A 26,984-nucleotide genomic window follows, 5' to 3' on the forward strand; every position below is an offset into this window, starting at 1 on the left:
GCTGAAGTTTCACTTAATCTGGCATATTAAACTAACACCAATCCCAGGAGTTTGAATTTGTATTTATGATGTACCCTTTGATGTGGTAAACTCACTCAAGGAGTCACAAATGTGTTAAACAAAATTTGGCATCAGATAAATGGGCATATTTGGTGGATTAACCAAAGCTTGATCAAAAATGTACTATTCAAGGAGCATCTTGAGAGAATTCCAAAGGTTAGGCAGCCAAAGGAACAGTTGCAGATGGTCGTGCAATTTAATTCTGGGACAATCAAGTAACCACAATCAAAAGACAAATATTGGTGGTTGTAGGACTGGAGAAAGTTGCAGGGACCAAGTCGGCAAAAGATGTAGGAAGAGTCCATGAAGGCACCTGGAACAAGCCGTTGCTTAAACAGGAGCCAACGTAGGCACCCAAGCATGGAAATACAGGACATTCACGATTCAATGAATAAACTGCAAATTACACTGTAGACTGTAGATGTTGGTTTACACCAAAGATAGACACAAAATGCTGGAGTAACTCAGCAGGACAAGCAGCATCTCTGGAGAGAAGGAATGGGTGACGTTTCGGATCAAGACACTTCTTCGGCAATGCAGCATTTTGTGCAAATTGCAACAGTTTACGGGAATGAATAGGAAAACCAAGATTAAAAGCAGATATTTTGTTAATCCCCAGGTGAGCAGGTTTAGTTATGAATAAACTAGCTATGGGAGAGCATAGTAAGTAGAGTTGTTGCCTGGTCCACTTGAAGCTTGCATGTTACCCCTTACACCATGTAACTTTCCTCCAATTTTCTCCCACATCTCAAAGATGTATGGGTTGGTAAGTTAAATGGCCACTGTAAATTGCTCCTCTTGTGTTGGTGCATAGTTGAATCTCTGATTTGTTCAGAGAATTTGGGGAGAATAAAAACAGTACTGATTATTGTAAATGTGCAGTTAATGGTCAGTGCAAACTTGGTGGGCAAACGGCCTGTTTGTGTGCTGTATGGCTATTGCACTGAATTCTTCATGAGGTAGGAGTCATCAGTAACAGCTAAACCATTTTATTTATTGTTATTTTGAACTAATGATAATGGCATCATTAATTGACCAGAAGCATACAAAATAGAAGATTTCTGTAACGTGCAATTCAAGTTTTATGTTAGTTTATATCACACATTCCTTACCTCCATTATTCTCATTATTCTTGATGGCAGCAATTCCACGGCAGAAGTCATCAAAGCCAATGAGCCCAAGACCAGCAGGATCCAGGTACTTGGTCAACTCCTTTACCTGAGGAGAAAACAAATTTCCCAAACATTAGAGACCACAAAGGATGCTCAGTGTGACCCAAGCTATATAAAACCAAAGCTGACAACAGCGCATAGCAGGTAAATCTGGGGCACCCAACACATAGGTAGTGAGTGAAAAGATACACCACCAAATTGTACTATGGATCCTTTGAAAATCAGAGGACCTACAGGACCGAGGACCCTTTAGCCCACCATGCATGCATTGACTCCGGGAAAGAGCAGATATGATCAGACATTTACTTGCACCATTGGAGTTCATCGCAGAGTGCCATTACATTGACAAGCACTTGTACAGGTTCTGCTAGGGAATGTCCAAATTCCCAAGAGATTTAGACCATTTCTACAGACCAAGCCCGGCAATATTAGTCTGAACTACTTCACATTCCTACAAGTAATACAATTTGAAGCAAATGCCTACAAAACAACCCATATAACCTGACACATGACATCCAACACCTGCGGGCAACATCATTAATATACACAACTTTTTAGCTTGGGGAATGAAAGGAAGCCACCCATCTCTTTCAGGGAGGACTGAATATGTTGCAGAGCAAGGAGATCAGACACAGATTCTAGTAACTAAATCTCATACATTGCCAACTGTGGCCTGTTGAATAACAAGCTGTAACCCATGCGGGGAGAAACACCTTCTTGCAGGTGATCTGCCCTCAAATCCAGCAAGGCATTCCAATATTTTGATGCTGAGAAACAAGAACTGTAGTCAAATTGAGATATTTTTATTTTACAGTTGCAGGTTCTGCAGATCTGAAATACAGACAGGATACTGGAAATACTGGGATTAGGCTGCATGTGTGGAGATGGAAACAGTTAGTGCAATCATTGCAGAGATTGCATGTGAATAAAATGGTAAATAAAATGATAAAATGTAGGCTCAAAGCCGTCCAGAAAAGGGCCCACCATTATGGAGTGGACCAAGTGGAAAGGCCATAGCACATGTGCTGGGCCCGAAATCAGGACTCAAGTTCTGCTCAATGCAATACGACATAAATTTGAAATAAACAGAAATCATTGGAAAGTTCCAGATCAAGTGCAGAGGGAAACAGAAGTTTCAAATTGATAACTTTCACATGTGGCATGTTCACAGAACAACACATTTATGATTGTTATTTAAGCACCATCAAGACATGCAATCTTATTGCATGATCTCCGATCCATGCACAGATGTGCATCAAATGCCTACTACTGAAAGTGATAAATATTAGGGCTCTTCTCAAGCAAAAAATGAACTTTTGGGGAAAATACCATTTCATAAATCAGCAGGCCATCCAAGTTCACATGACCATTACAGTAAGCAGCTATCAATGATGGCCAGCTATCATCTCATTCCTATCCATGTCCTCCAGAAATGCTACTTGACCAGCCGAGTTACTCCAGCACCATGTTCTACAATCTCACATCCCAGCTTTACTTCCACTCCAGCGCAAGACCTCAAACATCCTCTTTTACCCAGAGCTCTTTCAAACCACCATTCAGAATTTTTTTAATCCAAAACAGGCCACTGAGAGGGACAAGATGAGCAGAGCACTGGTTGATAGAAACAAAGGGACATTATGGGACCTTTGCAACTACCAAAACCTCTCAGGACAATACGTGATGCAGGCAAAAGAGAGAGATACCCAAATAGAATAGAAAGCACTCCTGTGTTTAGGTTTTCGAAAGTTAAGAGATAAAAGAATCACCAAGGCATAACTCAACCATAACCCTGTCATTCACTACAAAAGGGACAATAAATCACGAAAATCTAGATTAACCGTTGAAGTTTTAGTGCAACATCAAAGCACACGATGTCTCCGATATATAATATGAAAAACCTTCCAAAGGAACAATTGCACAGTCAGGGCATTACAGTCAAATATTGAGACATTCAGGATATAAGACCTTGCGAGAAAATTTGGAACACCCAGTCCTAAGGAAACTGAATGATTTAATTCAAGTACGCGTAACTTTTGATTAGAGTGCTAGATAGGGGACATACGACAAGATTGAATTTTAGTGCGGAAAGTCCAGAACCTAAGGGCATACTACCAAGATATTGCGCAAGCCACTTCCGATACAGAGAAAAGAAGAAATTCATTCTTTTTTTTCCGAAAAGACTGAACATTTTATCTGCAATGACCAGATTGTGAGAACTTCTTCAGAGTTTTCTTATTCAAAGAGCTGAGTAGTAGGAAGCATAGTCCCAGCTATTGTGGCCAACTATTTATTTAGAACTTCTCATGGTGCAGACTGTGAGAGTAGTAGATGGCGAATTACTAAATATGCGCAAAGCAGAGACTTCTCTACACCCCCCCCTTTCCTGTTCTTATGTTTTTATAATGTTATGTTTTTATGTTTTTAACAAAAATCTGTGGTAGTAAAATTGAGGGACTGACCAGATGGAGTTTCTACAAAGCAGCTTCTTGCTCACAAACCAAACTATTTAATCTTCAGTGCACTCTCCCAAGGAAAGTAAATCCTTTCTGAAATTATACCAAAACATCAAGTACTCCAGGTGTAGACTCACCAATGCAGGAAGACCGATTTTTGTGGTAAAACATTACAATACTCTTAATTACTTGTTGTACACGCATCCTGTTTTTCTTGTACGAGGCCATCCGGCTCTCTCCAATAACCAATATTCAAATCTCACCTGTTCAAATAATGCCCTCTTCTATTCTTTCTGCCAAAATGAATCTTCTCATCTCTCATTATATTCCACTGCCACAATAGTACTTTTAAACAATCACTCATCCTCCAAATACAACTCCCCTATTCCTCTCAAGTAAAAATTGCAAGGAACTTATTGGCAGCAATAATGAAAAATTGCTTCCTGCTGGTTCATCTGTTCTCTTTACCCATCCTTTGTTTCACCACTAATTTGTTTATCCTGGACTCAATTCTACTCCATTAAAGATAATCTTACTTCCCACTAGTCTTTATGTTAGCGATGACTTTATATGCTTCTTTTACTTGTTACTTTATTTCCTTTTATATTCAATTGCCTTTTCCCTAAACAGCCGACTTCACATTGCCTACCACCTTTTTAAAAGTTGTTTTGCATTGCTTTACCCTTGACCCATCTCCTGTTCCATTTTTTCAATTCTTACACCTCTCATATCACTAGGAGGACATAATCACTGGTAGAACATTTATAACAAAAGCAATTATTTAATCTTAGTATTTGTTTGGTTGAAGTACAGAGGCCCGACAAACTCGGATTGTGTATGTGGAGCGGTGGTTGAGAGGAATATATATATATAATTATGAGACACATAGCTGGGGTAAACAGTCAGAACCTTTTTCCCCAGGGGTCTGACTTTTCCTACTGTTGCTATTACATTCATATAATTTGAACATCACAAGGTCTTCCAATGACAGCATAATTGGCATATCATTGCTTCACTAGTCTTACAAGATCCAATTATACCAATCTACCTTATTTCTGTGCTGTCTCTACATCACCAAATCCTCTGAAATCAGGCAGATTCTTTGCCGAGGACACATAGCTGTGGCTCCAACATAAACACCACATTAGCACTTTGCATTTGATATTTTCATTATACTCGAGGCTATTCTGTACATCAAGTTTGCTAACTCTCAGAACATTCCCATTAGTTCTAATCCTCCATTTATATCCCCGTGACATATTCTCTTACATGCCCGTCAGCTCCACTGCCACCTACTTACCCTTTAGAATGTGGGAGGAATCAAAGCCACATAGTCACATGAAAAACATGCAAACTCCACACAGATAGGACTCTGGGCAAGGGTCATGTCTGGGTTGCTGGAGCCACAAATCAACAGTACTATTAATGTGGAACTGTGTTATTCCGGTCCTTTCTGGCTAATTTTTTCCTCTCAATAAAATTGGGGAAAAAAGTCTATGGCCTAGGTACAGACTTCAATTGTCACTTCCATTCTCCATCTATGATTGGAAAAAACAATTTGAATGTGTACTAAATGATTTATTGTTTGGAAAGTTTCAGTCTACATGCATATTTAGGTTTACCATTGCCACATGCAGCAAGGTACAGTGAAAAGCTTTGTTTTGCATGCTAGCCAATCAAATTGAACAATACTATACATAAAGGTATCACAAAATGCTGGAGTAACTCAGCAGGTCAGGCAGCATCTAGGAGAGAGGGAATGAGTGATGTTTCGGGTCAAGACCCTTCTTCAGACTGATGTCAGGGGGGCGGGACAAAGAAAGGATATAGGTGGAGATGGGAAGACAGTGGGAGAACTGGGAAGGGGGAGGGGAAGAGAGGGACAGAGGAACTATCTAAAGTTGGAGAAGTCAATGTTCATACCGCTGGGCTGTAAGCTGCCCAAACAAAATATGAGGTGTTGTTCCTCCAATTTCCGGTGGGCCTTACTATGGCACTGGAGGAGGGTTAAGGTGGACTGAGTGAAGGTGTTGAACGAAACGATCGCCGAGCCTGCATTTGGTCTCGCCGATGTAGAGAAGTTGACATCTAGAGCAGCAGATACAATAGATGAGATTTGAGGAGGTGCAGGTGAACCTCTGTCTCACCTGGAAAGACTGTTTGAGTCCTTGGATGGAGTCGAGGGGGGAGGTAAAGGGACAGGTGTTGCATCTCCTGCGGTTGCAGGGCAAAGTGCCTGGGGAGGGGGTGGTTTGGGTAGGAAGGGACGAGTGGACCAGGAAGTTACGGAGGGAACGGTCTCTGCGGAACGCAGAAAGGCCTCCACTGCCTTCTGAGGCAGAGAATTCCACAGATTCACAACTCTGACTGAAAAAGTTTTTCCTCATCTCAGTTCTAAATGGCCTATCCCTTATTCTTAAACTGTGGCCCCCTGTTCTGGACTTCCCCCAACATTGGGAACATGTTTCCTGCCTCTAACGTGTCCAACCCCTTAATAATCTTATACATTTCGATAAGATCTCCTCTCATCCTTCTAAATTCCAGTGTATACAAGCCTAGTCGCTCCAGTCTTTCAACATATGACAGTCCCGCCATTCCAGGAATTAACCTAGTAAACCTACACTGCACGCCCTCAATAGCAAGAATATCCTTCCTCAAATTCTCCTGTGATGGAGATGGTGAGATCCAGAAATGGTAGGGAGATGTCAGAGATAGTCCAAGTATATTTAAGAGAAGGATGGAAATTGGAAGTGAAGTGTATGAAGTCAGTGAGTTCTGCATGGGTACAAGAGGTAGCACCAATGCAGTCGTCAATGTAGCGGAGGTAGAGTTCGGGGGTGGGGCCGGGTGTACACCCGACAAAGAGGCAGGCATAGCTCGGGCCCATAGCTACGCCTCTGGTTTGGAGGAAGTGGGAGGAGTCAGAGAAGTTATTAAGGGTAAGAACCAGCTCTGCTAGGCGGAGGAGAGTGGTAGTAGATGGGGATTAGCTGGTTCTATGGTCGAGGAGAAAGGGGAAGAAAGAAGAAAATACTATACATAAATACAATCAAGCCAAACTCAAGTACAATAGGTAGAGCAAAGGAAAAGATATCGAGAGCAGGATAAGTTCTCAGCATTGTAACGTGTTAGTTCCAGAGACAGTTCTCAGCATTGTTGCACACCAGTTCCATGACACTATGCAAAACTGTGGGTTTTTTTTCCCACGTAAAAGTGGCTCCAAATGTCATGCCCAGAAAATTAACAATTCTAAATTTGTCCTTGGTGTCAATGAATCATAGTTTCCACTGACTACTAAATGCAGCAAATAGCACTAAAAACTGGAAAGAATCCAAGCCATGTGGAAAAATGCAAAAGCAGAGTTATAAGGTGGTGGGAGGATGCCTCGTTTCCTGGAGTCTGTGCAACCACACTTTGGGCGAGGTCTCTGCTGCCTGCTTTCTACATTTAGAAGTAGAACAACTCTCCTTTTCATGGTACAGTTCTCAGATCCCCTTCACATAAAAGACTAACTATATGAACCAACCTAAAAGAAATGTAGCAAAAGCCCGCAGCCTAAAACAGCTGAGTATACAATAAGACATTTCTGCAGTGCTCATTATGCACAAATGGATATTAAAATGCTTTCGTGGGCATTAAGCCAAGTGGATAGCAGAATGGAGAAAAGTTAATGTTTTAAATCAGTTTGTTTTTAAGGCTGAGAGGAAAGCAGCAAGGTAAGCAGCAGACGACAGGTGCAGAAGGAAAAATGTTCCAACTAGGAGGATAAAGGATTGGAGAAGAGGGGCAAGTGGGTTGATGTAATGGCTGCCAACATTCCCCCCAAACAGAAAATGAGAGCTGGGGGGGGGGGGGGGTTCAGAGACAGAGCCGACAGCTACTGCGCCTTTAAATGGATCCTGGGACATTAAAACTGAAACAAGTATCCACAAAACTAACTTTGTGGAGTTTTTCCCCACATCCCAAAGGTATGATTAGCTACTGCAACCTACACCAAGGGGGAATTTAATGGTAAAAATTATTAAGGAGTAGAACGGCAAATGTGAGAGAAAAAGTTGCAGAAATGCAAGGAGAAAATGAGAGCACTTTGATTGGTGCCAGGTGCATTCAAAGGGCAAATTGCTGCTTCCAAAGAATGATGCAGCACAGAAACAGGCCCTTTCGCCCAACTCATCCATGCTGGCCAAGACGTCCCATTAAACAGCCCCACTTGCCTGCATTTTGCCCATAAATCCCACTAAACCTTTCCTTTGAATATTGTTACTGTAGCTGCCTCACTCACTTCATCTGGCAGCTTGGTCCATGCACCCACCGCCCAAGTGGAAAAAGCTACCCCTTGGGTTCGTATTAAATCTTTCCACTCCTGCATTAAACCTCTGACCCCTAGTTCTTAATTTCCCAACCTCAGGAAAGACTGTACATTCACCCTACGCCTCTCACGCATCTCTATAAAATCGCACCTCAGCCTATACTCCAAGGAATAATGCCTAGCCGGCCCAACCTCTCCCTTTAATCAGTTCTTCAGGTCCTAGCAACAACCTCTGAATCTTTTGTACAATCTTTCTAGGCTAGTGGCACATTTCCCATAGCAGGATGACCAAAATGGAACACAATACTCAGTGCATTCTCAGCGAGGCCTTGTATAAATTGAACGCAAGTCCCAATTTTTAAACAATGCTTTTACTGGAAGGCCAGAATGCCAAAAACATTTTTCCTCCACCCTGTTTACCTGTGACGCCACATATTCTATGTATCTGTACTTCAGGGTCCCTACTTCAAAATGTCCGACCCTCATTTGCCTTCCCAAAATGAAACAGCTCACACTTATTCAAATTAAACTTTGTCACTCCTCAGCCCCCTTACCCAGCTAATCAACGTTTTGCTGCTGTAATTTTAAAACTTTTTACCATCTATGATTCAAGAGATTCAAGATTCAAGATAGCTTTATTTGTCATCCAATATTGGACGAAATTCAGTCACCCACAGTCCAACAATAAAAGCATTAAATAAGCATTAAAATTACACAACCCCAAAAACACAGTCCAACAATAAAAGCATTAAATACCACCTATTTTAGTGTAATTTGTAAACTTATCAACCATTGTACATTCTCACCCAAGTCATTGATACAAATGACAAAAAGCAACGGGACCAGCACAGAGCCCTGACACACACTAGTCACGGATACCGGCAGGGAATGTTGCCAGCTGGTCCAGTCCAGACTGCAGGACCACGAGCTGAGGGACTCGCTGAAGCTTGGTGCAGCCAACGGCAGGGCTCTGAGGGGGATGGCCACAGTCTATGGTCCTCCCGCTATGGGAAATTGAGGGGTAGATTCTGGTTTAGACACCCCTCAAACAAGGGAAGGGATATCACCCACATGAGTGGCAAGAGTGCTTGGTTTAAGGACAGCTTGTGAACACTACCACACGACACTATGGAATGTATAGATGCTGGGAATGTCTGAAAAGTTAAAGCGCTGTTCTTGTTTTGTATACATTTTTAGAGAGTCATAAAGTGAAAGAGTGGAAACAGGCCCTTTGGCCCAACTTGCCCATACTGACCAACATGTCCCAGCTACACTAGTCCCAACTTCCTGTGTTTTGTCCATATCCCTCCAAACCTATCCTATCCATGTACCTGTAACTGTTTAAATGTTTGGATAGTCCTTGCCTCAACTACCTCTTCTTTTCTAGCATCCTACAGCATTCCTGGATATATCTGATCAGGGCCCAGAGATTTATCTACTTTAATGTTTTTAAATGAATGGTTCTGGTATGAAGCTTGGGATCTGGTATGAAAAGATATGAAGGGAGAGGCAAGCGTATCCAAGACAAAGACAAATCTGAAGCCATGGAGGTGCTTGCTGTGAAGACAAAGAATATCATGGGAAAGTTGAGGGGTACAATGAGGAATATGCAAAGGCACCAAGTGCAAGAGGTTGAGTGCGAGGTGAGCAGCAGTGAAATATGCAATTATAACATTTATTTTTGTGGATCCTACATAGTCCCTACTGATTTCCTTTACCCCATATCTGTACACTGTGGACAGCTTGATTGTAATCATGTATAGTCTTTTCGCTGACTGAATAGCATGCAACAAAAAAGCTTTAGACTGCATCTTGGTACCCGTGATAATAAACTAAACTAGTCTTCTTAACTTGTATATGCATCACTTAAACCACAAAACTACCAGAAACTAAAGGGTTAATGTAAGAGCCTCACTGAAACCTATTTATTCACTGACAGCAGTACCTCATCATTATGGTTAGGTTAACAATTATGTAATAAAACCCAGGAACACAAATGCTGGTTATGCTGTTCATCAGAAACACCCATTGAGAACTCAATAACCACCTAACAAAGCAGCCAACAATTTATCCTAGTTTTCTCCACCCTACACTTAATTCAGCTGCAGCTTCTGGAATGTGCCAAGCCAGAAACTCGATTGGGAACTGATTGGGTAAAATGCAGAATCTCTAGCTGGTAAATGCACTTCTGTATTTAAATCAATTTGCTTGTTATTTGTCACAATAAAAATAAAATATTCAGCACAGATTCTGCTGTCAAAGCCTGCTCCATGCAGGTTCCTCAGGAATAAAATACTCAGTTATCCATAAAACTTTGTTATAACAATTATTGGAAGCTCACACATAATGAAATGTAGTTTTACAAATGATTGGCTCAAACTTGCTTCCTCTCCAATGACAATTTATTCTCCAAATTTGGTGCAGAATTACTTTAATTAGAAGGGCACTATTTCAAGAGGGACTTAATTACCCTATAATTTACACTTGAGGGAAGAGTAGTTCAACTTACAAAACAGTTTATCACGACACCAACCCTGACCTCACACGATGAGAGATATTCCCTTTGTCTTTTTGATTCCGCCCCTCTGTTTTCCCAAATTCTAAAAGAGGGTCTTTGATGTGAAATATTAACTCTGTTTCTCCTTCCACACATACTGCGAAAAAGAATTTCAGGCATAGTTTAAAAAATGTTAGAATGGCACCTGGATTGTTGAACGCACAAAACAGCAGCCAGGTAAGTGACCAAAACAATACCTGAACAATAAATACAAGTTGAAAGGAATTGCATGGGGGGGGAGGGGATGCTGGAAAACCAGTCTTGAGATTGAAATCCAAGGTGAGCAACTCATTTTCACAAAACATGACCAAATCCCAAAAGAATCACTCCATGTGATGAGCAAGAACAGCAAAAAGATAACGAAATTTAAAGATGAAAATCAGCCACAATAAATTTCGGGTTGGGACCCTGCGTCAGACCAGACTTGAAACATTGCCTACCCACATCCTCCAGAGATGCTGCCTGACTGACTTAGTTATTCCAGCACTTGCTCTCTACCCAATAATTTACCTTTGTATTAAGAGTCGGACAATAGGAAAAGTGGAACATCCGTTAAAAAGGAAATCAGATTGAGAAGGAAAGAGTCACACTTCATGTCCATTATGGATAGATACGTTAACCCAATTTGTAACTGAATAATTATTGACGGATGAAAGATTAGCAATCTGAAACACTAACAGCATCTTTCTCCACAAGGCCTGACCTTCAGCAACTTCAACTTAAAGTTCATTTTAATTGAATTGGTTACATCTGTAGAGAGCACAGCAGTCATAAATGCTGCTACTTCACCACTATTTCCCCAAATATCTGAAAAAGTCACCCAATTCTTGAAGTAGAGCACTATTTGAATAACACTGCCCAACATATTACACAAAGGTGCTATTCAAGAGACATGGCAGTGGCTTTCATTGAAAACATGGAGTTTAAAAATGCAGTTTGAAATAACACGAACTTGGTAGACTGTACAGGACTGGGGGGGGGGGGGGGGGGTTAGCGCCATTTCATGGGAGGGGCTTGTATCCTCATTCAGTAGCATCTGAAGCAGACACAAACAAATACAATACGGAATCTAATCTCAAACTTCAAATGTATTCTTAAAGAAACACAGGCCAACCATTACAATCTGTGCTACCACATCAGACAATGCCCCTCTTAGTGTCTCGTGTGCAAGGGTCTTAAAAAGTGTAAAATTCAAAGACATCATACAAATGAAGTGCTTCCTTATCCAGGTCAGACATCCCAGAAGTCACATTTCCTCAGACTAGAGCTTTTGATACAAGTATCATTGACATTTCTTATTCACATCTTTGCAAACCACACAGAATTTAAGTTCCCATACACATTTAGTTTAGTTGAGATATAGCGTAGAAACAGGCCCTTTGGCCCACCGGGTCCGCACCAACCAGCGACCCCCACATATTAACAATATCCTATACACACTAGGGACAATTACATTTACCAAGCCAATTTACCTACATACCTGTACGTCTTTGGAGTGTGGGAGGAAACTGAAGATCTCGGAGAAAACCCCCGTGGTCACGGGGAGAACGTACCAACTCCGTATAGACAGCACCCATCGGGATCGAACCCGGGTCTCTAGCGCTGCAAGGCAGCAACTTTACCGCTGCGCCACAATAAATGCCAATCCAAATCTCTGAAAACAGCTCAGGCCCAGAACTTTTCCTGAATCTACATTCAATTATTTTTATTTCCTGTCATTCCCAAATGCATTTTCAAATGAAGTACTCCAAGTGATAGACAAGCTATCAAGTGAAAACACATGGGACACAGCCACAAATTTCAACATACTCCAACCGCATATACAATAACACTCGCACTGCAAACAATCAATCACAATATAAAAAATGGAACCTGCCACCCCAATCTCAGACTGGTACTCTCAGCCAGAATTCTGCACACGCTCACCTGTCCTGTGTTCCCCTTGCATCAGATGCAGGAATCCACCAGCATCAGGTTTATTTGCTATTGTAGGAGCTCTATGCCTGCGACAATGTAGATGCATCTTCCCATCAGTACACTGCCAAGGGCTACTTTCAGTACTCCCAGATTCAGATCCAAACTCACAATACAGAAGCATCACCAAATGCAACTAATCTCCAAATAGCTCAGTGGAGCCAGAACTGTTAGGAATGCTGCTATCCTGTCAAGCCAAATCCAAGATAAAAGCCACTTGCAGCTCTTCAGCCACAGAGCCCATTGAAGTCAGTCATTTGCTGGGTAGTCATGCAGCAATTGAAACAGTCAGCAAAGCTTCAAAAGAATCAGACTGAACAGGGAACATAAATCAGCTTCAGTCCGTTTCCAGAGCCTGGCTAATTTAGCATCACCTCTGCTTTCTATCGCTCCACCACAATAACATTTCACCAGGGATCTTCAAAAGTAGTTTTTTTTAAAATTCATGCAGTGTGATCAGCAAGAGAGATATTCATTCTGACAGCTAGATTTGTTTGTGTTCATCGACTTACAAGGATTGGTGCCCATCCTTAAATGGCCTTTGCTAGACTGTTTTAAGGCAAGGCATGGGAGGATACAGACCTAATATGGAAATGGGCAAATGGTCAGCATTGACATGGTAGGTCGAAGAGCCTTTTTCTGTGGCACACAATTGTGCCCCTATTTCAGAAGGAAATTAAGAGTTATACACATTTGTGGCCTGACTTCACAAATAGGCCAAACTCACTGAAATATATTCTTCAACCAGCTGATTCAGTTTTTAAAACAATCCAGGAGTTTCATGATCACCTTTACTGATAGCAGCTTTTCAATCCAAATGAATGGAAACCACCCAGGTGCTGTGCTGGGGTTAAAACTGGTGTTGCTGGATCAACAGTCAAGCTTTAGGATATCAGTCCAGTAGCTTTAATTGTTCTGAACCCCTCCCCGCCACCTCAGCAATAGTCAACCACCAAATAAGGAGCTCCAAATTTGGCAGATCTCCAACAGATCTCGCTTTAATATCAGGGGCTCTAATCATCAGATTGCAACCACCCCCCTCACCACAGCAAGTCCAGCACCTGCCTTTCTAGTCAGATTAACAGGCTACCAAGGTATGGAAAATAGCGCAGCACGATCCCTCTGAATCAATTTATGAAATCTAAATCAAAACAAAGGCAGCCACAAAGAAGCTTTGTAAATGGGGAAAATAAAATCTCTAAAATAAACCCAAATTCAGGTCCAATGAGTGGTAGCGTGTAATTATAAATTGACTGCAAATATTTGCTGCTACAGATGACAATGCACTTTTAAAAATTACTTCAGAACTGTTAAAATATATAGTTATGAACATATTTTAACTAGTGTTTAAAAACTTATTTGAATGGCTGATATTGATGTGAAATAGAAAACATGGAACACCTCCACATATCTGCAAGTATTTAAAAATAGATGATCAGCTTTATGTTTCAGACGTGCTTTCCTCCAAAGGACTGATCGTCCTACCGTGTACCATTAGCACCTTACAATCTTTCACATCCAATTTTTATTTCACATAAAAAACTAGGCCAACCTTATTGTGCTCTTCAGATTATAGAAGCAATCCAAGTGCCCCAAAGGCCCAAATTGGAAGATTTGGACTTCAAGCCAAATGCATCACACTACTTGCTAGGAAAATGTTAGATTGCATTTCCAAGGAATTGATAAGTGAGAACTTAACAGGATTAGTTCCAGTCAACATGAATTTGAAGGGGAAAATGTGTAACTAGTAGGGTGGGAGGGAGCCAGGTAAAGGACATCACTGCAGCACACGAGAGAACCAAGTGCAGAGTTTAGGAAGCAGAGGGGAATTGATTTATATAGCACAGTCCAAGCAGAATGGGCAAGGAGTGCAGAAGTCCTCCACATGCATCTTTCAATCGAACCATTATTCCGTACCACAGGAACTTAGATGTACAAGTCAGGAAGAAGGTCACAAAAATTAGTGAAAAGCAACTCAATAATTATGGATGCAAAAAAGCATCAAGTGAAAATATAACCAAGCTATTTTTCTTGCATCCCCAATGCAAGTGCTAAAGGTCTTAACGGGGGGTAGCACTGGGCATTGCAAAGTTTGCAAGCAAGCAACTCCTGGTAAAGTACATGGGCAGCTATTAACAGAGGCTGCAAGGTCCAACAAGAACTGCAACACCTCCCTCCCCACATTTCTGCCATGTATCCACCGCCAGTGATCTCAATCGCTATAAACATCAGGTGCTTGGAAAAAAGCAATGTCAGGTGACAGCTGCAGTCAAGCAAATAAAAAAAACTGCTTCAAAAAGAGCCAAGAATTTTATTTGTAGAAAATTCTAATAAAAAAATCAAAAATCAACAAGCATTTTACACAAAGAACAGAAAATTAAAACATTCCTTGAGGGCAAGTAATGAAATGAATAGTATTTTAGGTACATGGTTAGTGGAGTTAAATGCCATGGCAGGCCACCCAAGATCATAGAATGTACATTATGTACTACAAAACCTCCAGTGCAGAAAGTATTGTCCACAGCTCAGACTTTTGGAGATGGAGCAACAGCTGCCATCATTGTGGCAGACGACAAGTGCTTTATGGGCAACACCTTTCAGGAGCAGGTAACCCAGCAGCTCCAGAACATGCAGCTGGAAAGGGAATGAGTAATGGTCACAGGAGGGAAAAAAGCAACCATATCTTTTCCCATGGCTACCCTGAAACTTACCGAATAATGGTCAGTGTATCCTTCACATACAATTCCACCAATGGTGGAATCCTCAATGGTGCTTTATTCTTGGTACAATGAAATTCCTTTTTTTGCACAGTTCAGTAAAAATCTTACTATTCATAGGCACAATCATTCTTAAGTTGAAGAGTGCAAGAACAGTAGATTATACTGAGGCAATACACAACAGTTGCCACATTTTCCAACAGCATCTTGTATCCTTCAAGTTTCAAAGTTGTTAAAATGCAGTCTTAACTTGGCCTCAAAGGCCAGTTATCCTGGCAATGGTGTTGGATCAAAGTTGCAGGGGTCAGCCTGGCCAAGTGATGTTGTCGGTGTCCTCCACCACTGCTCCATCGCTCTGTGCCGCTGTAGGCCATGTCCAATTCATGCACTTTGCACCTTGGAGCAGGACCTGATTCAATTGAACTCCAGGCTGTTGCAGGGCCTCTAGCGGCCCACTCCACCAACACATTGGTCCGGACATGATCTGCAAATGCGCCATCACTCGCCTCACTGCCACTGCTGACTGTGTGCCAGGACACCTCCCACAGCTGACCCCTGAGCCCCCAGAGGGCCTCCAATGATGTTGGAGGTAAGCCCACGGCCTGCTCACTGACAGGGGTTTCATAACACAATGGCTCTAATAAAAGGTTAAGTACTGTCCCTTCCTTCCTTTAGATGCATTTTATAAATTCTACCTCATCTAAAACCCTTACACCAAGATATGGGTTCATCAACATTCCTTAGCACCCTACCATTTACAGTACATGTCCTACTTTATTTGCATGTCAAAAAGAAAAACTTCACATTTATAAGTTGATTATCGGGGCACACCAACCTGATTCGGAAGAAGGGAATTTACAACTCAATGGATGCATCTCAGCAGATTGGAAATACATATATTAATCTTAAATTTGTCACATGCACAAGCAAGGTGAAGTACAGGTACATTGAAAATTTTTGCCTGGAAAAGCTTCACAGGCACAGATGCAGAAACAAGAAACATTTATACATAAATTACACATAACATTTCAAAAAGCAAAAGGGCTGCTTGTTGCAGTAGTGGGAAGGTTATCTAATGCTGTGGGATGAGTAAACAGAGCAGTCAAACCTCAGGAAAATGGAACAAAGATTGTTGGCAAAAGAATCTAAAGGCAGAAACAAAAGCATTTATATTATAAACAAAGCAAATGGTTAGGGTCAGGGTTGCAATAGTATCAGACACAATAAGTGTTCAGAATGGAGTTGGGTGAAAAAGGAAATAATTTAATTGGGATATGAGAGCAAGTGAATGGATGGATTAATTGCACAAACAGATTAGATGGGCTGATTTGGCCACTCCATAGCATGATCATTTAAAAATCAGTCAAGAAAATCGAGTGCAACCTGATAATCTGGGAATTTTTATTTTTTGGAGGGGGGAGAGGGAGGGATGAAATAGAGACAGTTCTTCTGGAATGTGGAAATACATTCCTTCAAAATGAGCTCACCAAACTAGTCTGGTCACTTAATGCTGATTGCGACTATATCAGACAGGTACAAAATCCTCAAGCATTATTGGACAAAAATCCTCTCGCCCTCAAATGCTTCAAGCTAGTTTTGTGACATACACACAGGCAATTGAAGTGCTCAAAATACCCGAGTGAGCATTTGAATCTTCAAAGATTAAAAAGCCACTGACTAAGTATTGGCCAATGGGATTAGGGTGGGTCAGTGTGAAATGGTGGGCCTTAGAGCCTGGTGCTGTGGTGAATGACTATGGCCAATCTATATTCAGATTATTTTTAAACAGGTTGACTGTAGTATGCTTCCATTCATGGACAATGGAAAATTAAACAAATGCAGTCCAAACAACATTATATGATAAAGAGATGTCACAAGTTTGATCACAAACTGCATGCTGCCCATCATTTTGGATTCTGTGAGATTCTCAACTTTAAAAAAATGCCAGATAATCAAACAGCAACAGTTAACATTCCAAGTTGGGTCCCGTGGCTTCCCTGATTATAATTAGATCTTTCAGTTACTTCCAATTGCTGAAGTACAGTTTGGAAAAAGGGCACAGAAAGACATTTCACAGGCAACTCTCGCCAAGTTTTTTTTAAAAAACGATGCAGAATTGGAGAATGGGTGCCAGACTGCTGAATTGAAGATACCATACTGAAGACATTCCATCCATGGCCCTGTTGCATCTTTTACTGAAAATAAACCAGAGAGACCAGTTGGTTCCGTCTCACATCCATTTATGATCATCATGCCCATGGTTACTAACTACAATTCTGTGAACAGTTGTGACCAATTTCAGCCGATCCAATTTTTTAACCTATCTGTGTCCCACATTGATCCCGTTCTGGGAACAGACTATCCTAACCCATGAAACATCTTGTTCCCATGATATTGGGTTCTGATGAGATGACATCTGGAATATAGTATCCAGGTCAGTCTCCCTACTTGCAGCAGGAGCACAACTAGGGTTGTACTTGAGTTTAGAAAAATCAGATTTTTTTTGAAATGTACAATATTCATAAGGGGCTTGACAGAGTTGATGTTTCCCCCAGCTGGGTGGACAGTTAACAAGGATCAAAGTCTTAAAATAAGGGAGTTACCGATTCAGGATAAATAAGAAATATCTTCACCCAGAGATTTTTGAAGTTTTGGATTGTCTACCCAGGGAAGATGTGGAGGCTCAGTTGTTAAGTACATTTAACAAAGATCAATAGATTTTTAAGATGCTATGGGAATCAATGGATATGGAGTTACTGCAGCAAAGTCGTGCAGAACTATATGCTGTTGTGAAATGAATGGCAGAATGACCTACTCCTACCAACATTAGGAAAAAGATTTCAGAGAAGATTTGATCTCAAACGAAACAGGAGCCACTCTGCCAGTGGTGTCACCAGCTTGATTCAGGCCAACAGTGTGTAAATTGGAAATATCTGCCACTGGTTATGGAGATCAACTGATGGTGTAAAGTGGCTCCACAGAATCAACACATCCACTTGCACTGCAGATTTATAAAGCAATCAGCTATTCTGCAGCAGGCTCAGCGGAGCTACCTGCAAGGAATTTCTAAAGCACTGTAGTGAGTTATGCTGCATTCAGACATTGCACAAAATTTCAAATACATCGCGTCTAAACACAAGGAATGTACCACTGAAGCAGTCATTGACCCAAAAGGTTAACTCTGTGGCTTTCTCCACAGATGCAGCAGGACCTGCTGACAATCTCCAGCACTTTCTTCTCATTTCAGATTTCCACACGTCTCCTTTTTTCAAGAGTGACCTGCAGACTGACAACACTGGCGATGGTATACAATGTTTGAGTTTTGGCAATGGGTTGTGATAATTCTAGGTCAATAGCACTAGCAATTTGTTCCATGCAATGTACACTGCACACACTTCTTTACCAAAAGCATTAGAGCTTAGATCTCTGGTTGACACTAACCAATTAGGACGTAACTAGTTCAGTTCACCAATTCAGCCAAAATCTGTAAACTTGACTTCAAACAACTTCTCCCATCATTTAGATATCCTTCAGAGCTGTATTACCTCGCCTATACCTGATATGCAGCATCTCGAGTTGTACAGAATGGCACACTTGCACCCTCTCTGAATATTTTCGGCACCCATGGGTTTTTGCATTTCAACTACAGGCAAGACTTTGAGTTTCTGGTTCCCTGCTTTCCAATGGCACACGATGCAAACTGAGCACCAAGATTGTGACACTTCAAGAAGGGCATGCAAAATTGAGCAAGAGATTATATATTTTGTCCTTTTTTTTCTTGCCGACCACATCGATAGGTATCTGCGATTGAATTATAACCCAAAAAAAAACAAAGATCACAGAAACTACCCAACACCTGGAAAATATCTCTTAATGGCAACATCAGCTCAGCGTCATTACCACAACAGTGGATCTTACTGAGCTTCACACAATGATGGGTCATTGCAGCCAAGAGGATGAAGTTCAAGCCACGAAGCCAAGGACTGGACAACACAAAAGCCAGCCACATCCATGGGAAGAGAAAACTACTGTTTCAGGTTGAAACCCCTTTATCAGAAACGTTAATTCTGTTTGCCTTGCCACAGATGCGGCCAGACATGCCGAAGTTGCCAAGCAGTTTCTGTACTTGGATTTCCAGCATCGGCAGTGAATTTCAGCACCTAGCTGAATTTCAGCACCTCTGGTTACATTTTCTATGATAATTTTCAAAAATACTTATTCCGTTATCAAAATAGCTCTAAAACTTACACCAAATGTGAAGAATTTCACAATACAATTAGCAAAATGCAAGGCAGATGTTTCACCATTGACAGGCAACACATTCCAACAAGCAAATAGGCCAAGCATAACCTTCGCTCTGGCCATGCTGATGGCAGCTCCTTGCTGCACCAACTGGCCTTTCAAATGATGTCACAACTCCATGGCCATGGCAACAGCCAGTCATTCAACAACAGCAAATGTATATTTACCCAGCTAAATGCTTCAAGGTGTTTCACAGAAGCATTAACAAAATTTGACACCACATATCTGTGGCATTCCTCCATGACACCATACTAAATCTTAGGATAATTGACCAAACGATTTGCATGGGGTAAGTTTCAAAGAGCACCTTAAAGTAAGGGGCAAGAGGCTCAGGAACAAATTACTTTTTGCAAATGCTGCTAATGATGGGCAAGGGGGAGGCCAAGGTGCCAGAATCAGAGCTGAACAGAAGCCTTGGAGGATGCATGGCAAGTGATTACAAAAATAATTGATGCAACGTAATTGGAATCCACATAAGCCAGTGAGTGAGAGGGTAATGGGCAAGAGGGATTTGGAGCGAGTTAAAGCAGGCAGTGTCATCTGGTCTTAAAAAAATAAACAGAGCCCAACCAGGGGTGCATATGAAGTGTCCAGATTAGAGGTAATTTTGACATTTGCCTCCTGGTTTCTGGAACCTCAGCCCGGCCAGTGCCGGCAGATCCTTTCCCATAGCCGACTTTCGACGAAAACTTTGCAGCCCAGGTGGACAGTTCCGACTCCTCTCAGAGGACAAGACCTCTGTTGGTCTGGCAAAACAGATAATCCAGCAAGACTGGAACCAAGGGTGCCGGAAAATTGGTGGAGGACCTGTATATTGGAAAGAAAGTTACATAAATCCGTCCCACTTAACATAGATGCTGCCATGTGAATGATGCACAGACTAACTTGCTTTCAATGGACTCTCCTTTGAGGCATCACGGTTTACAACGAGAATTGATTAAATACATTCTGCCATCTACACATAGCCCACCTCTGTGAACATCACTAGACAGAGGTACATTGCTACAACTATTTACCCAATCTACATCATTCGACTGACAACCTGTCATGCCAATATCCAGTACCACTCTACTACAAGGTTGAGCTCCATTTATCCCTGGAATTTAAACTTCTGATATCTCTTCTCTATTTCTCCAAACCCACAGCAGCTCAAATAAATTTGTGTGGGGTGACATCTAGACTATACGGCACCTTCACAATAGCTGCCAATACCACATTCCTCAACATCTTTTCTTCTATGCTTGTGAAAGATCGCAACAGGATCTTGATCAATTGGCCAGGTGGGCTGAGGAATGGTTGATGGAATTTAATAGAGAAATGTGAGGTGTTGAATTTTGGGACGTCTAACAAGGGCAGGATCTACACAGTGAATGGTACGCCTCTGGGTAGTGTTGTAGACCAGGGAGATCTAGGAGAGCAAGTGCATGGTTCCTTGAAGGTGGAGTCGCAGGTACATAAGGTGGTCAAAAAGACTTTTGGCATATTAACCTTCATCAGTCAGAGTATTGAGTATAGAAGTTAGGAGGTCATGTTGCAGTTGTATAAGATGTTGGTGAGACTACATTTAGAGTATTGTGTTCAGTTCTGGGCACCATGTCATAGGAAAGATTGTCAAGCTTGAAAGGGTTCAGAAGATTTACGAGGATGTTAGCAGGACTAGAGGGTCTGATCTATAGGGAGAGGTTGAGTAGACTGGGTCTGTATTCCTTGGAGAGCAGGAGGAGGAGGGGTGATCTTAGAGGTGTATAAAATCATGAGAGGAATAGATCGGGTAGATGCACAGAATCTTTTGCCCAGAGATGGGGAATCGAGGACCAGAGGACACAAGTTCAAGGTGAAAGGGAAAAGATTTAATAGAATCTGAGGGGTAACTTTTTCACACAAAGGGTGGTGGGTGTATGGAATAAGCTGCCAGCAGAGGTAGTTGAGGCTAGGACTATCCCAATGTTTAAGAAACAGTTAGACAGGTACATGGATAGGACAGGTTTGGAGGGATATGGACCAAGCGCAGGCAGGTGTGTCTAGTGTATCTGGAACATGTTGGCCGATGTGGGCAAGTTGGGCCGAGGGGGCTGTTTCCACACTGTGTTACTCTTTGACTATGCTCTTTCATAAAGACCTCAATCCCATTTAAAACGCTCCTTGAACAGCAAGTAATGAACACCATTCATTGGAAAGATTTCCCTTCAACTGCATTGTGCCAATGAAAACAAATTTTCTCTGACCCTGTACAAGGGCGCCTTGACGTTCCTGCCCAAAGAATTACCTGCATCCAATTTTTTTCCCCTGTATTATTTTAAACTCATTCTGAACAGAAAGATTCCTGCACATAATGGCCATTACACCCCATGCTACATGTTGTCCAGTTTGCGACAATCAGGCATTCAGTATTTAAAACGTGATGTGATGGAGGAACCCATTTCCTCCTTGTATGCCAAGTTCCTATACATATGCAACAGATACAAATACATATTGTATTCAAGGCTAAGCTTCTCAGTAGGGATATCATTGAAGGCCAAAAACTTGTTACAGTTATACTTGAAGCAAGAAATAAAGTTGTCCTTGAAAATGGCACTACCTCCCATTTCTGTTCACCTCAGGAAACTCCCATATTTGAACTTTTGACAAAGTTTCTGTCACAACCACCCCACAAATTGTTCAAATCAAAAATGACATAAGTGATATTTGTGGCTTGGTGCACTTTCCCTTCTCAATAGGTCTGCTGTCACTGACTCCACCACAATCTTAAAATGAATCAGGTTCCATTAAAATGAATCCGTAAACATGACATTTTCTTATGACCCACAGCTGTGCTGCAAATCACCAGTTTCAATCTTCACATCACTACCAATTTCCTGCCTTACCCCATCTCAGTTTCATTGTCATATACACCGAGAATGGAAACACAAAACTTCTTACTTGCTGCAGATTTATAGGCACATTAAATCACAAACATACAATAATCAATAGTACCACAAATTATCAGTAGTACTGGGTAACTAGTCCAAAACAGTACAAACCGATAGACAGAGTACAATCTCGACAAAGGCCGACAGTAGATCCCTGCTGAGGTAGGGTAGAGCAAGACCCCAGGCCTGCTGATGAAACCTTAATCCATGTTTGATACTCAGTTTATTCTCAACAGCTCTCCCATCCACTAAATCCAGATTTATTCAAGATTCACTGCGTAATGTAATGCAGTTAATCCGCACTTAATTCAGTGCAGGTTATCTTTAAGATTTGGTACGTTCAAGCCTCCACACCCTCAGTCATAAAAATCCTCCAGGCCCGTTCTCACCACCAATCACCCCACCTCCTATCTGCCAAATTTATTTAGTAACACGAGATTAGAAATTCCAAAGCCGCTTCTACTACAGACAGCATCTTTCAGAATGACAAAGCTTCACTGAGACAACCAGCAAGCAAAACAGCAAACCGCTGCTGACAGAGCTAATTACAAGCAACCAGATGCCATTGAAGATTTAATTATATCTTGGAGGTACAGTGTGTCAGAGGCATGTCAAAGATGCATCCAATCCCATGCTACAGATTTAGACACAAATTTCCTAATTGAACAACTAGTTTATTTTCAAGAGTGGAAGTCTCAAGCAATTGGATAAATAACACATTAAGTGATTTATCTATATGCATATGAATTACAAGACAATTTATAGTGTTAGAGTCATGGCACACACAAACAAGGCTCTTCTGCACCAATTATTTGGCATTAAGTTAAACCTATGAACCCCATCTCTCAAATCTACAATCAACAAAAAGGCATTCCTTTGGTAATAATCTACAAACTACATTGACCTCGAAGTGTAGGTAAACGGTTATTAATATTTCCTCAACACATAACATCCACTTTCCATTTTAAGAAAGTGCGAAGCTTTGAGTCCAACTCCACCCACAGCAATGCTACACTTGCGCCATGTTAAATTAGCCATCTCGCGTTAACAATGAGACTGTGGCCTAAGGAATGTGCTCAATTTTAATCGTTATCCCTCCTGCCCCAGGGAACAGAACCCGTACCAGTGCGCTCGAGTTTCAAGAAGGGAAACCCTCTTTAGTTGATCCCAAGTTTCAACTATGATGCCTCATTCTTTTACGTAGCTTCTGGTGCTGAACACCAGGGCGAGACCCAGGGATGGGGAAGGAGGGACACAATATCCTCGCACATATCTCACGTGACCAGCCCGCATTTGGACGTAAAACACAAAACGACAGCGGTTTTACAGAAAACATCCTTGCATCAAATCTTCCAAAGCTAGACTATAGAAGGAACCAAGATTCACATTCCCAACCAAAATAAGATGATTTGGTTTACCCAAATTTGACCTAAATAACTCGCTGGAAGCTTAACAAAACATGAGTCAAGCACCTTTTGCAGCTCGGTACGGATGTTTTCGTTTATCGCATCTCGCCACCTGAATTATAAACCCCCGTTATATCTTATCTTTGTGCTTTTCATTTTAATGGCCGAATTATTTCATCTGACTGAAGTTATCCGTTGTGCAGATGAAGGTGAATCCTTCCATGATACCAGCAGAACAATGATCTGCGAGTTTTCGCCGCTCCCCCACAACATTCCCATCACGCTGTCACCTTACCTGCTCCGCGCCGTAGCTGCTGGCGATCTGGCAGAAATCCTCCAGCCGGATGAGTCCTTCCCCGGCCAGGTCAAACATGTCGAACACCACCCGCAACCTCTCGCACTCTCCTGGCTCAAAGCTCGGGCTCTCGCCCCCCTCGGACCCGGGGAACTGACAATCAATCCCCGGGCTTTCGTCCCCCTCGTGCCGTAGGAACTGGCACTCAATCCCCGGGCTCACGTCCCTCTCCAGCCCGGGGGCAGGCTCCATGCCCGGTGCGGCGTCGCCCCGATCCCAGTTCACTGGGGGTCGGGACGATCCATTTCGGCGCCGGTCACCGGGCTCGGTCTCTACCCACCCCTCACTGCGGGCCCTGGGCTCCTCACTCTGTTTCCCGGCGCTGATCCCCGCACTCGCCCGGCGGGCCCCGGTCTTCTTTCTCTCTCCCCCCCCCCCCCTCCCCCTTTCCCGCTCGCTCAGCGGGACCCCGGACCTCCCTCCCTCACTTGGTGGGCCCGGCCTCTGCTCTCGATCTATGTGCCTCCCCCGTTCGTTGGGCGGGCCCCGGGGCTGTTTCCCCGCACGGCGACCCCCACCGCCTCTCTCTCCCCCGCTCCCCTCACTCGTTCCCCCGGCAGCTCCGCGCCGCCATCGCTCGACTCGCGATGACGTAACCCGTCTCCCGGCGCGCCCGCGCGGCCCTGGAGACGCTGCATAGCAACCGTGCGCCGCATGCGCGGCCGGCCGCTGCCACTGCGCGTGCGCGTTGTTAACAGGCTACTGTGCGCGCGACCGGCCATTCACAATTGATCCGCGGCGAGATACGCTCTGCAACGAAGGCGCAGCGAGAAGGCCGTGCGAAAAAGGGAGGGAATGCACTCCCCAAATAACACAATAAGGCCAGCACGGCGAAATTTAAGCAATGCATTGATTACCTCTCTTCCTGCAGAAGAGTCATGACCCGAAACGTCGCCTATCGACGTAGAAACAAAGAACTGTCGATGTCGGTTTCTACCAAAGAGAGACACAAGGTGCTGAAGTAACTCAGCGGGCCACGTAGCATCTCTGGAGGATTAGGTGTCATTTTTCTTTTTCTCCAGAGATGCTGCCTGGCATCCAGCACGTTGTGTCTATCGTCGCCTTTCCATGTTCTCCACACATGTTCCCTGATCATCTGAGTTACTCCGGCACTTTGTGTCTGTTTTTGTAAACCAGCATTATTAGTCTCTATGTGTAGGAAGGAACTGCAGATGCTGGTTTAAATCGAAGATACACAAAATGCTGGAGTAACTCAGCGTGACAGGCAGCCCCGCTGAGTTCAGGCTCAGACTGAAGAGGGGTCTCGACCCGAAACGTCACCTATTCATTCTCTCCAGAGATGCTGCCTGCCTGCTGAGTTACGCCAGCATTTTGCGTCTATCTTTTGTAGTTTCTACATTGTGTTGTGCTCTCGAAAGATAAACAGAACAAGGATACATTTAACAAAGATACCAAGATATCCGCACAGATGCACGTCGATTACCGTTAAGTGACCGCTTCCTAATAGAACAGGTACCAGTATAGGTTCGATAAACCAGTCGTATCGCACATTCGCTGCAACTGGCTAAATTAAAAGATACCAACAAACTCCGTGAAGGCAAACTCAAAAATATCTGTAGGTGCTACCAATTTGAAGTAAAAGCAGAGAAAAATACTGGAAGCACTCGGGCAACTTCTGTAGAGAGAGAAACAGAGTTAACATTGCAGGTCGAAGACCCTTCCTCAAAACTGGGAGAGGGAAATAGTTGCAGGGAGGGTGGAGACGGGAGGGAAATGGATGGGACGAGGTCAGGATTACCCACAAGATCCCAACACAAGCGTGTCTGCGTGGGGAAATCAGTGCCCAGCCTCATATTGCTTCCTCACACAACGAAAGGACGCGCCAAGTCAACTCCCGAAGCACAGTGCAGGCAAGTTAAAGCGAAGCTCGTTGGCGGCTTCTACCTCTGGTGCGTTGCAATTGTCCAGCGAATAGACTGGGAACGCGACGTTGCCGATGGGAAGGCAGAGGCTGAGGACAACCCCAAGAGGAAAAGTTTGCTTTTTGGTTCTCCGGGGCTGAACCGATGAATAGGTCAATAGCAGGCCTGGAGTGGCCACGCTCACTGCCCTTCTTTAGGAAACGTCTCAACAAATAACAAATAGAGATTCAAACAAAGCTTAATACCAAAACCGATTAAAAACAAAGACGCCATTCACCTGGACCAAAGCCATGATGCCACCAAGAAGGATTGTGTGGCTGACAGGCGCCAGGCTAAGAATTAAACCCTCCGCCGCCGCTGTCATTGGCTAACAAGGAACAGGTTGATTTGCTTTCATTGGTCGACTGGAGGCCCTAATCGAACTTAAAGTCCAGATTTCATTGGCTGAGCTGGAAGGTCCTTATTTCATTGGACTGGGGGAATTGTGACGAAAGGTCATCCCCTGCTTTCATTGGCGATGAGGCAACCCCTTTCACTGGTTGGTCGTGTTGGTGGAGACACACCATGACTTACATTGGGTGGGATGGAAACCATGACTTACATTGAGGTTCAGTCTGAAGAAGGTTCTCGACCCGAAACGTCACCCATTCCTTCTCTCCTGAGATGCTGCCTGACCCGCTGAGTTACTCCAGCTTTTTGTGATACCTTGGGTGAGATGGAAGTTTCCTGAGACGCGCCTGCCCTGGCGCCGCTGGGCTGGGGGACGAGTTGCTCGATGTTGGCTGGCGGACACAAAGGTGATGTCCACGCCCTGACTTGCTCGGTGGGCGGGACAAGCTCTCCTATCCGAAGGCACAATGCTGCGGATCTGGACATTCTCAGTAGAG

The 26,984-nt window shown here is 43.0% G+C and overlaps 1 protein-coding gene across 3 annotated transcripts in view; it reads right to left on the reverse strand.

Annotated features, from left to right (window-relative positions):
- rab11fip3 (RAB11 family interacting protein 3 (class II)) overlaps positions 1-24,570 on the reverse strand; it is a 77,159-nt gene extending 52,589 nt beyond the window's left edge. For 2 of the 3 annotated variants that reach the window (XM_078417950.1, XM_078417949.1), the window contains exons 1-2: positions 24,155-24,570; positions 1,173-1,278 (exon numbers count right to left, since the gene is read on the reverse strand). In XM_078417950.1, coding sequence (XP_078274076.1) covers positions 1,173-1,278; positions 24,155-24,406 — 358 coding nt within the window. In that variant the 5' untranslated portion in view covers positions 24,407-24,570. The remainder of the gene's footprint in view (positions 1-1,172; positions 1,279-24,154) is intronic. The other variant, XM_078417951.1, reaches the window with a different exon arrangement.
- Between the last annotated feature and the right edge of the window lie 2,414 nt (positions 24,571-26,984).

Source organism: Rhinoraja longicauda, chromosome 21 (assembly GCF_053455715.1).
Source record: "Rhinoraja longicauda isolate Sanriku21f chromosome 21, sRhiLon1.1, whole genome shotgun sequence".
NCBI lineage: Eukaryota > Metazoa > Chordata > Chondrichthyes > Rajiformes > Arhynchobatidae > Rhinoraja > Rhinoraja longicauda.